The 11,234-nt window shown below is 54.3% G+C and overlaps 6 protein-coding genes across 6 annotated transcripts; 4 read left to right on the plus strand and 2 right to left on the minus strand.

Moving 5' to 3' along the window:
- Positions 1-54: 54 nt before the first annotated feature.
- Positions 55-1,118, plus strand: P152DRAFT_460570 (putative nuclear movement protein nudC). The gene is made up of 2 exons (XM_033679940.1): positions 55-373; positions 437-1,118. Exons 1-2 carry the CDS (start codon positions 152-154, stop codon positions 782-784), a joined length of 570 nt encoding a protein of 189 aa, XP_033532075.1. The 5' UTR covers positions 55-151; the 3' UTR covers positions 785-1,118.
- On the minus strand, positions 891-3,220 carry P152DRAFT_460572 (uncharacterized protein). Its single transcript, XM_033679941.1, has 2 exons — positions 2,894-3,220; positions 891-2,845 (listed from the first exon to the last, which is right to left on the minus strand). Exons 1-2 carry the CDS (start codon positions 3,135-3,137, stop codon positions 996-998), a joined length of 2,094 nt encoding a protein of 697 aa, XP_033532076.1. The 5' UTR covers positions 3,138-3,220; the 3' UTR covers positions 891-995.
- Positions 3,221-3,369: 149 nt separating this feature from the next.
- On the plus strand, positions 3,370-3,996 carry P152DRAFT_98818 (uncharacterized protein). Its single transcript, XM_033683409.1, has 2 exons — positions 3,370-3,415; positions 3,476-3,996. Exon 2 carries the CDS (start codon positions 3,501-3,503, stop codon positions 3,870-3,872), a length of 372 nt encoding a protein of 123 aa, XP_033532077.1. The 5' UTR covers positions 3,370-3,415; positions 3,476-3,500; the 3' UTR covers positions 3,873-3,996.
- An 8-nt stretch (positions 3,997-4,004) lies between these two features.
- On the plus strand, positions 4,005-6,992 carry P152DRAFT_460573 (ANTH-domain-containing protein). Its single transcript, XM_033679942.1, has 5 exons — positions 4,005-4,458; positions 4,508-4,748; positions 4,899-5,089; positions 5,140-5,251; positions 5,300-6,992. The coding sequence occupies exons 1-5, from the start codon at positions 4,411-4,413 to the stop codon at positions 6,670-6,672; spliced, it is 1,965 nt and encodes a 654-aa protein (XP_033532078.1). The 5' UTR covers positions 4,005-4,410; the 3' UTR covers positions 6,673-6,992.
- P152DRAFT_460575 (putative acyl-CoA dehydrogenase) lies at positions 6,693-9,127 on the minus strand. The gene is made up of 2 exons (XM_033679943.1): positions 8,655-9,127; positions 6,693-8,605 (listed from the first exon to the last, which is right to left on the minus strand). The coding sequence occupies exons 1-2, from the start codon at positions 8,779-8,781 to the stop codon at positions 7,092-7,094; spliced, it is 1,641 nt and encodes a 546-aa protein (XP_033532079.1). The 5' UTR covers positions 8,782-9,127; the 3' UTR covers positions 6,693-7,091.
- A 427-nt stretch (positions 9,128-9,554) lies between these two features.
- P152DRAFT_98855 (uncharacterized protein) lies at positions 9,555-10,781 on the plus strand. The gene has a single exon (XM_033683410.1). The coding sequence runs from the start codon at positions 9,698-9,700 to the stop codon at positions 10,355-10,357; it is 660 nt and encodes a 219-aa protein (XP_033532080.1). The 5' UTR covers positions 9,555-9,697; the 3' UTR covers positions 10,358-10,781.
- The last annotated feature ends 453 nt before the right edge of the window (positions 10,782-11,234 follow it).

An 11,234-nucleotide genomic window follows, 5' to 3' on the forward strand; every position in this document is an offset into this window, starting at 1 on the left:
TCTTGCAATTTGTTCCGTACCAACGTGCTCCTCTGGCCAACTACAACCCTCCTATAAAAACACAACGTCACACTGCGGGGCACCGATCAACATAATTCTGCAACATCCAAACAACTGAACGCAAGACTACATTTTCTCACAGAAGTCCATCATGGCAGATCTCAGTCCGGCCGAGCAAGAAAAGGTCGACCAGGAGCTCCAGGCCAAACAATTCGCGGAGCAGGCCGCATTACCATACAAATGGACGCAAACGATCAAAGACGTCGATGTCACCGCACAAGTCCCCGCCAACATGCGAGGAAAAGACTTTGATGTCAAGATCACCAAGACCAAATTACGGGTCGGATTGAAGGGTCAGGAACCGATTATCGACGTACGTTGAAACGGATTCGATTGGTGTCGCGCAAGAACGCTGGCTGATCCGCCGCATTATCAGGGCGACCTCCCCCACCCCATCCACGTTGACGAGTCGACATGGACCCTCGAATCGACGAAGGACGGCAAGGAGATCAGCATCCACCTAGATAAGGTCAACAAGATGGAATGGTGGGCGCACGTCATCACCTCTGCGCCGAAGATCGACACGACCAAGATCCAGCCGGAGAACAGCAACCTGGGCGACCTCGACGGGGAGACGCGGCAGATGGTCGAGAAGATGATGTTCGATCAGCGGCAGAAGGAGATGGGGAAGCCGACGTCGGACGAGATCAAGAAGACGGAGATTTTGGAGAAGTTTAAGAAGGAGCATCCGGAGATGGATTTCTCGAATGCGAAGCTGGGATGATTAGAACTGGTCGAACGCGAGATTGGTTGCAGAACATGGCCTTAAGCTAGAAGCCAGAGGACAGAGCTCACGGGTCGAGGATAAGAGGAAAGCATGCTTCAGAAGAGGTGTTTGTAAGTATATATACAGTATCAGACAAATCGAGCAGAGAGACGACCTGTTCCCGATGGCCCTGGGATTACACGTTTTACGCCGTCTAAGAGTCTCCCTATCATGATTTTGAGAGCGCTAAATGGTATGTCTTGAGCTGCTCGGCCGTCATCCTCGACGGACTCTTGACAAGGGGATCTTCACCACTCCCGGTTTTTGGGAACGCAATCACATCCCTCACCGAATTCCTACCTAGCATGACCGCAACCAGCCGGTCGAGACCCAACGCGATGCCCGCATGCGGTGGACACCCCATACGCAGGACATCCAGCAGATGTTTGAAGTCCCCAAGCCGTGCCTCGCTAAGCTTCAGGATATCCTTCAGCATATATTCCTGGAACTTCGCATCGTGGATCCGACGACTTCCTCCGCCGAGCTCCACGCCATTCACCACGATATCGTAATGATCCGCCTTCGCGAGCAATGGATCCGTGTCGAGCAGCGCCACGTCGTCCGCCGTCTTCGGCGCCGTGAACGGATGATGCGTCGATGCCAGCCCGGTCATGCTTCCCTGGCCAACTTCGCCGTCTTCGCATTTCGAGAGGAGCGGGAAGTCCTTGACCCACAGGAACTGGAATCCGGAAGGAGGCTCCACCATCCCCGTGGTGACAGCCACTGCGTGTAACGCGAGGCGCAACCGACCCATCGCGGTCGATCCGCCGGACAACGGTGCGTTTGCTCGGGCTTGCATGATGACCAGGTCTCCGCTCTCCAAGTCCCACTGATCCTCCAATGTCTCCGCCGCCTCGAAGCCAAGCGGTTGGAGACCACGCAACGGTTTGGTGGTGTCGTAGATGAAGATTCCCGGCTGCCCGTCGGGATTTCGTAGAAACGGCACCGCCTCCGGGGAATCCATGAATTTCGCGGCGAAGGCGCGCGTTTCGTTGGGATTGTCCGAGACTTGGAACCGCATGGCATCGACGATCGGTATGGTCAAGGGGCTGATTTTGCCGACCAGATCCGCCGGAATCACATGCTCGCATCGAGAAATCTCCATCCCGAAACGCATGTCGGGCTTGTCGGACCCGTAGCGAGCCATGGCATCGTCGTACGGCATGCGAAGAAACGGTCCGGGGATGTCCATGCCCAAGAGCTCTTTCCACAGCCGCGTCAGTAATGTTTCAATGCCGTTCATGACATCGGCGGATGTTGCGAAGCTCATCTCAAGGTCCAGCTGGGTGAATTCCGGCTGCCGGTCGGCACGTAAATCCTCATCCCGGAAACATTTCGCGATCTGATAGTACTTGGGAATTCCGCTGGCCATAAGGATCTGTTTGTATTGCTGCGGGCTTTGCGGGAGCGCGTATGCGAGCCCTCGTTCTCGTGTCGGCACCAAGAACTCCCGTGCACCTTCCGGTGTCGATTTGAACAGGATGGGGGTCTCGACCTCGAGGAATCGTTGGTTCGATCCTAATTCGTCCCGGCACAGTTTGGTAACGTCGGCGCGAAACCGCAGTGCACGCTGCAGGTCGAAGTCGAAACGAAGTTGCAGGTTCCGCTCCTCCGCCGGGAATCTGGTCCCTTCAGCAATGAGGACATCACTGGGGAATTGACCTAGCGCCTGGATCCTCTGCAGCTCCAACTCGAGAGATTGGAATTTGCGTTGGTCGAACGAGTCGCTTTTGCTAGGCTTCTTAGCCTTCAACTTCCCGGTGATGGTAACCGGGCTCTGCGGAGTAATCGTCCTGAGAATCGCGTGGGGGGCCGATGGGTCAACAGTCCCGTCTTTTGAGACATTTGCTACGGATACAACCTGTAAAATCTTGCTCAGGTCTTTGCTATATAGGGGAGCAAAAGAGAGTTTCTTGGACAGGTCGGATCTTGGGCCGAGATAGCCATGGAGGGTCACATCGGTTCCGATAAGGGAATTCGACAAATCGCTGATGTCGCAGGTCGCTATCGGAAATTCAACTTGGAATTCTTAGCTCATTCAACAGGATCACAGTTTGGGAGACTTACATGATCGTAAATAGGTGGACCCTTGGAAAGCGTTTTTATCATCAAACAGATGTCGAGCGGTGGAGAATCCTCTCTCCCCTATTTTGCCATTCAGGCATGTGTGTTCCTCTACTGGGTGCCATGACAAGTAGGATAGACAAGGTGGTACTCGAGGGAATCGCCGTTTTGCAGATGCCCCTGAAGTTCGGCGAAGAATGGGGACTTCCTTAGTTGCGGTATTCCATGCTCTTTTAAAGGGGGACATATGCTCTTGACCTGTCGGCAGGATGGGGATTAAACAGACTATTTAATTCATTGGCCAATGGATTATTGCGATACCTGCTGTAGAACAAGATTAAATTATTGTTGAAACTTTGATAGACGCGATGGATTCATGTGGTGGAGCAGGGAACCAGAACTTCGTGTTAAGGCGACAAGGCGATAAGGCCGCTACACCACAGTTCCCAACCTTAAAACAAATCTTCAGATGCGATCTCTCCCACTCTTTTTTCTTCTTCAATGATCCTTCCAAGTTTAACTAAAGTGAGTCCTCTGAATTTCGCTATTCGCACGTTACCTGATGCTAACAAGGTTCTCTCCCAGATGATGAAAGCCTGGCGTGTAATCGATGAGCTGGCCTCCGATCGTCGCTGGGCAACTCTCCCTTCGCGGGCTTCAGTGGTTGCTCAGCGGCTCGGATGGTTTGCATGATATCGGCGTTCGGCACACCCTATCTTGTTACTCCGACGGACGCGATGGCATCTCTGATATGATTTACTTGGAAGGTATTGGGTGGATCTGGGAACGGTTTGCTGGAGGAGAGTTAGTGATGCGAAGGGGATATTTCCCGGTTTGCTTCCAGCGTGTACATAGACGGAATAGATATTTCGTGTCAACTGAACAACCAAGCGCCATGATATTCAGGCCGTATATCCATTCAATGGGCCGTTTCCGTCTTAAATGTTCTCGTATGCCTTGTTCCAATTGTCTCCAGCACTAGCTGCGTTCTGGACTTGTACATGAATTGCACTGTCCCGGAAATGATTCCAACCTGGTGGACTGATAGGCTACGTAACAAACAAAAGGCCCTGAAAGCCAAAGGGTCATTTCATCTGGACCATCTTGAAATTCTATGTCTCACCATCGACTGTACTGACAATAGGGATTAAATATGAATATGAATATTAATTCTGGCTGCTGCCGAATCTCGTCGACCACCTCCACCAAGATCCCCCCCCTGCTGTGCTGCATGTGTCTGAGTTGTTCTCATGCCGTGACGGCCGTATTCTCGTACTTCGCAAACCCCCAATCTCACAGTATGCCGACCACATAACCTCCACCACTTTCTTCCAAATCCACCACGAAATCCCTCTGTGCAGCTCTCAAACTCTACTGCGGCCTCCTTATAATACCCTGAGCGTCCAGCCTCCCACTCATCCCCCACGCGAGCGACCCACTTGGCCATGGCTTGACGACATCGATCGAACCTCTGAATTCCGATTCCATATCCAGGACTGAAAAGTCCCTCATAACAGCAGATGGCGAGTACTTTCGCGAAATCTGTCTCCGGAGCCACAAAGATTAAGGTAAATTGACACTATGCGACCATCGCTGCCGGAAACTGACGACCCCAAGCTCGCCGCTCCCAAGTCGAAATACATCGAGCACATCCTCATTGCCACCCATTCCGGCGAACATGGCGTTGCAGAGATCTTTCGGGCGCTGCAAAACCGGCTCCGCGATTCCACATGGACCGTGGTCTTCAAATCGCTCATCGTGGTCCACCTTATGATTCGGGAGGGCCAGCCGGAGGTGACGTTGAAACACCTGGCGCAATCACCGCACCGGAAGTTGGCGATTAGCAACTTTACAGAGGGTACGTACGCGATCCGTCCATGTGGTCGACAATTCATCCCCTAGCTTGTGCACCAAGAAGAAGTTGTGGTTGGATCGAGACCTTGAGCCACAGGTTTGCGTGTTAGGGACATCATTGGGAGAAGAGGGCTAATGCTCTTGGGTCAACCAGCTCAAACACAAGGCCGGAACATCCGCACGTACGCAGAATACCTCCTCCAACGCGCCGTTTCATATAGCGCCACCAAGGTCGACTATGTCCGTGGCGGGGAAGGTCGCCTCAAGCGGCTCACGGTCGAGAAAGGATTGCTTCGGGAGACGGAGAGCGTACAAGATCAGATCCGCGCACTCCTCAGATGCGACGTACGTAAAGATTCTGTTCTCGGAAAATTCACACTAAAGCTCCGTTGCAGTTCCTTTCCAACGAACTGGAGAATGAAATCACCGTTACCGCATTCCGGTTGTTGACCATGGATCTCCTGGCGCTTTTCCACGTCATGAATGAGGGCACCATCAATGTCTTAGGTATGGGCTATATGAAGAGCCAGTAGCCCTCGCAACTGACCACAACAGAGCATTACCTCGAAATGTCAAAATCGGACGCCGAACGAGCCCTTAAGCTATACAAGAGCTTCACCAAGCAGACGGACCACGTGGTGAAATACCTCAGCACCGCAAGGCAGTTCGAGTACGCCACACGGCTGGAAATCCCAAAGATCAAGCATGCGCCGACGAGCTTGTCTCAATCCCTCGAGGAGCATCTCCATGACAAGGACTTCGAGATCAACCGAAGACAATACCTGGCTCAGATGGAAGCGAAACGGACCGGAAAGCCGATCTCGAGTACCGCCAAATCATCCGCAGAGCCGAAGGCGAGTGAGAAGAAGCCTGCCACCTCTCAAGCGTTCCCCGAGCCAAAGGCATCCCAATCAACGGCGCAACCCAAAGCACCGGCGCCGGATCTGATGGACTTTTTCGAATCCATCGAACAGAACCAGCAGACCATGGCGCAGCCGTCGGGGAGTGCTTTCCATCCACAGCAGCAGCAACAGCAGCAGCAAGCGTACATGCAGCAGACCGGCAACCCCTGGCAAGGAGGCGTTCCGCAAGCAATGCCAGGGGTAGCGTTTCCGCAGCAGAACACCGGCTTCGCTCCGCAACCGCAGCAAAATATCGGCTTCGCTCAACAGCCGCAGCCATCGGGGGCAGGGTTTGCGACGTCGACCAACCCCTTCGGCCCGGGTCCGCAGCAAGCACCGCCTGCACAGCAACCGATGTTCCCTGGATCGAACGCGTTTTCGTCCGTGTCGCAGCCGGCCTTCAATCCACAGCAACCGACCCTCTCGGCCATACCGCAGAACGGCGTCGCGTCATTCACACCCCCGCAACAGGAACCGAATCCGTCACCGTTCCCGAACCCCCAGAACTCAGGGCAGCCGCCTTTCAGCAACCCCTTCCGCCAATCCATGATGCCAACCGGTGCCAGCAACCCAACCAGTCCTGCCACCCCATCGAATCCCATGCCCGCGTCGTCCCTCGCACCCACCCCAACCGGGACCAACCCATTCGCGAAAGCTCCCTTCCAACCTTCTCCCTTCCCCTCCTCCCTCCCACCCCCGTCCAGCCCGCCCTTCTTCCAGCCCCCTCAGCAGCCAGGCGCCCTCCAACCGCAACCCACCGGCACCAACCCGTTCGCTCGCGACGCGTCGCCGTCCTCCCCGCCGCCACCGTCACTCTCCCCGCCCGCGCCTGTGACCGCCCATGTGACCGGCAGCACGAACCCGTTCCGGCAGAGCGCGTTCGTGAACCCGCAGACTGGCGCCGGGTGGCAGCATCAGCAGCAGCAGGCGACGGGGCTGAACCATCTGGAGACGATCCCGGTGTTTCCGAGGCCGGGGCTGCCGCAACAACAACAGCCACAGCAGCAGAACCCATCGTGGGGTTGATCCGAGTGGGAGAGCAGGTGGGGGAGATGATAATTCAATGGGCTGGATTTGACCCGAGGATTAGGAATCGGGGAACACTTAGTGGTTGTACTGGATTATGGAGAGCAATGTATCCTGCTTAGGTTTCGATCTGGAGCGACCATCTGTGCGTTTTATAATGCTGAAGTTTAGCGGTTGACGGCGATTGATCGTCTCCTTCCTATCCCTTCAGTCCGACACTGGCCGAGTCGACCGTGATTTAACAAAATACCAAGTGATCCGACGTTTCAACTGAAGTAATGCGTGTCTAATTGTGGTCCCGTATGAATACATGAACGTAGGCAAACCATGCATCGCAGCATCTCCTGATGCACCCTCCCCATCTATTCCGGCTAGAAATACAACATGTAGAATGCAGAATGCTCATCCCTCGTCACTATCTATAATTTCATCCCCAGTGCCTGATGCACCTTCAACGCCTGCCGGATGCTCAGGTCCAACATGATCTCCTCGCTGCCGCCCGGGATCGCATACGCCCTTACATCCCGATACAACCGCTCGACCTTGCCGCCCTGGCCGCCGCGGCTGTAGCTCAACCCCCCGAAAATCTGGCTCGCCTCCCGGGCGCAGAACTCAAACGTCGTAGTGCTCTGCGCCTTCAGGCTCGCGATGGCGCCCCCGAGCTTTAGCATGGCCTCCGTCTCGTCCATCCGCTGGCACTGGAACGTCAGGTTCTCCAGCCAGGCGTAGGTGGCTTCGATCTGGCGCGCCATGTGCGCGAGCTTGAGCCGGATGACTGGGTGCTCGATGAGCTTCTTGCCGAAGGTCTTCCGCTTGTGGGCGTACTTCATCGACTCCTCGTAGCAGACGCGCGAGAAGCGCACGCACTGGATGATGATGCCCATGCGCTCGTGGTTGAAGTTGGTCATGATGACGCGGAAGCCCTGGTTCTCCTTGCCGATGAGGTTCTCGACGGGCACCTTGACGTCTTCGAAGGTGATGTAGGTGGTCCCGCTGCTCCAGACACCCTGGCAGTCCATCTTGCGCGTCGACACACCGCCGGCGGATCGCTCGATCAGCAGGACCGACACGCCGTTCATGCCGGGCTTGCCCGTGCGGACCGCGGTGGTGAAGTAGTCGGACCAGATGCCGTTGGTGATCCACTTCTTCTCGCCGTTGACAATGTAGTGTTTCCCGTCCTCGCTCAGCTTCGCCTCGCAGTTCAGGCCGGCGACGTCCGACCCACCGTCTGGCTCGGTGATGGCGAGGCAGATGCGCTTGTCGCCGTTCAAGATGCCCGGCATGATGCGGTCGACGAGCGCTTTCTGGCCGTATTTGAGGACGGGCGGGCAGCCGATGCCGAACCCGCCGATCAGGTTCCACACCAGGCCGCCGGAGCCGGCGCGGGACAGCTCGTCGGTGATGATCATCTCGTGGAAAAAGTCCCAGTCGTCTGGATGGACCGACTTGATGGTGTTCTGGACGAGATCGCGCGGGTACATGGCGCCCATGAGCCCCGCGAGGTATCCGCGGGTCCCCATCTCCTTGTAGATCGCGTGGGGGACCTCCTTGGCCTCGTCCCATTCGGTCACGTTAGGCATGATCTTCTCCTCGACCCATTCGCGCACCTCGGCGCGCAACGCTGCGTGCGTCTCATTTACGTATGGGGAGTGGTAGGATTGGTACCAGTTGGGGTCGGCGTAGGGAACCAGGTCGCCGTACATGTCCATCGGCTCCGGATCTTCCTCGTCGTCGGACTTGGGCTTCTTGCGGAGGGGCTCGGCCGGTTTGGCGGACACGGCGGCGGGCTCGGGGGTTGGTGCGGCGCCCTCCGGTGCGGGTTTGCTGTCCAACGATCCCACCATCAATTTCGGCTTGAATTTCTTGAGGATGCCCTCATTGTGGTATTTCCAGAACTGCTTTGAGGCATCTTTGCCGGCGACTCTTTGCAAGACTGTTGCACGATTAGCGACGGACTCCTCAACCATGGCGAGCGTTCATACTCTTCTTTCCACCGGGATGCTCGTTCTGGAAAGTGGTCAGGTCATAGACGTCTTGGTCGACGACGATGTACAAGCTATCGGACTTGTTGTGTGTGGCCACGTCGGCCTCAGAGAATCGTTGTGACATGGTCGGAGTTGGATATCAAGGAGTGAAAAGGAAGCGAAGTAAGAGAAGAACCAAAGAGAAAGGATGGATTAGCGGTACAGATTCTTACAGTATGTAGGTGGACAGAAGAGGGTATATGACATGAAGGCCTTTCACATGTCAAAATCTAATGCAGAACATTTATCTGCGTTGAAGGTTCAGGTAAGACCGTGACGCGATGTAGACTTTCCCCGGAACTTGGCGTGTGAAGCGGAGAGTCTAGCTATTCGTGGATTCAGTATCCAAGTATCTAACCAAGTAGCTCTGGTGTATCCTGATCAATGGACAGCCAGCGACTGGATTAGAGGAAGGATATCTGACATGTGATGCAACCGCGAGATCAGAAGACTGGGGATCATGCGACGGGGTCCAGCCTTAGTTGAATTGTTTGGTCGTCTGGCCACTTGATCCGCCGCATATGTCATGCCGAGGCTTGCTGGCAGGCTTGCTGACGAGGTCACAATGCAATCACGTGGCCGCCTTACAATCCAAATACCAGTCTCAAATTCCATCAAAGTGAAACCATCCCACCAATCAATCTATCCACCCCAAGGAATCAATCAAACTCGGACCGATCCGACATGAGATGGGACGTGGGAGATCCATGTTAAACGGACCATCATCCACATTCCACACATTCCCTCCGGCTCCGGTGCCGGCCCTGCTTGGAAAAGCTTCCAGAAGGGTTGATATTCGATAAGAAGGTTGGCATGTGCCTCCGTCCCTCGAGGTGCCTCTAATTTCGCGATTCGGTGACATACCCCTTCCGAGTAAGTGCCTAGGTACGCTTGTTCATTAAGATTCTGTTCATCCAGATCGCATACATTCCTTTGGATTCAGATCGCGTGATCATAGAGTAGAGCATGAAGGATGAGAATAGGTAGTATCCCTTTCCTAGATGCAAGCGGTCATGGAGAAAGAGCGGGTTATCCATTCCGGTATCATTTCAATTTCATTCGTCATGCAACATTCTAATATAAACCTGTCGTTTTTGATTCGTTTCGCCAGCTGCCAACTCGTGGCTCTTCCTCTGGTACCACGGTCCGAGTCGCAATTCCGGATTCAATGTTCAACGACGTCTCGGAGAGTCGGAATCCTTCCGGTCGGGAATCAATTTCCAAGGATTGCGGCTTGTCAGTGGCGTGGTGCTGGAATCAGGTCGACATGCGAGTCCGTGACCTCCAGCCTCAGGAATCATCAAGGTGCTTCGCCAATCGTCATACGACCAGAACAGTTCGATGTGGGAAAGATGCCACTCATGAACCATAGCACTTGGCAGAATCACGGAACTTCTACGGAGGATGTCCAATCTGTAGTGATCCAACATGAATCCATGGCATCTTGGCTGTTTGGCTTTCCCCATTCCGTGTGCAACGATGGATTCTTCCCTCGTACACGGCATGAATTGACAGTATCCCCCGGGGAAACAGTAAGAACTGTCGTTCAAGGAATGCGCTGTGCGATAGCCGGAACAATGCAGGAATGGATCCCCTACGTGCCTGGACTCTGGAGCGTGTATGTTCCACTGCTACCTACTTTTCCCATCTCGTTGGAGTGACTTTGGCAGATAAAATGGCCCGTTTATATCCGTACTTTATACATCTTGATTGCGCAACCTTCTTCCTCCATGCTCCTCTTCGTCCTCTTCGTCACCACCTCGAGGAAGACCCGTTCAATATCGATGTTGGGATTTACAAACGCTCCAAGTCAGCTGTAGTCCGAGTTCCTTACACTGAATCCCCTTACAGCGGCTCGTACTGGTGCTGCGTCGGAGTCCTCCATCGGAGGTTTAATGTCCGTATGGCTGATATCTTTCTATCCTCATTGGCCGATAAATCTATGATACACTGCAGTTGGATCATACAAATGTCCATGGATGAGGGAAGATTGGTTTCTTTGTCCTGGTTCTGTGTCACTGCTCAACCTTGGGACCGGTGGCGATCTCGCAATAACAATATCAATTGTATTCTTTTAATTCAGACTGGAGCGGTGGTGAGTGGTAGCTGGTGAGTGGTAACTTGGAGCATGCCTGCTGCTGCGGTGAGTGTGGTCATGAGATGGCGGCTGGGAGTGCGGCTTGCAGTAGTGGCCATGCACCTATGAAACACAAATGCCGCAACTTGACCAGTGACAGACAGAGGGGTGGACCCGCCAAACACCCTGATCATCGGGTGGGCGGCGCCAGGGGGAGGTTTCTGAGCCAGTTGCGTCAGCACTCAGCAGCTCAGCACCCACGAGGTCTCCCTTCCCCTCCATCACTGTAGGGTGGGCGTAACGAAATAATGAAATAAATAGGTCCGAGTAAATTACGAAAACAATGAAATTTATTCTTTTATTTATTGGAGGGTTTCTGCCAGGAATTATGGGCACCTGGAAATTGCGTTTTGTGTAATATTCGACAGCGTAGCGCGTTTTATTTGCCCATACCCAGTTAG

Source organism: Eremomyces bilateralis (assembly GCF_010015585.1).
Source record: "Eremomyces bilateralis CBS 781.70 unplaced genomic scaffold P152scaffold_18, whole genome shotgun sequence".
NCBI classification, from domain to species: domain Eukaryota; kingdom Fungi; phylum Ascomycota; class Dothideomycetes; order Eremomycetales; family Eremomycetaceae; genus Eremomyces; species Eremomyces bilateralis.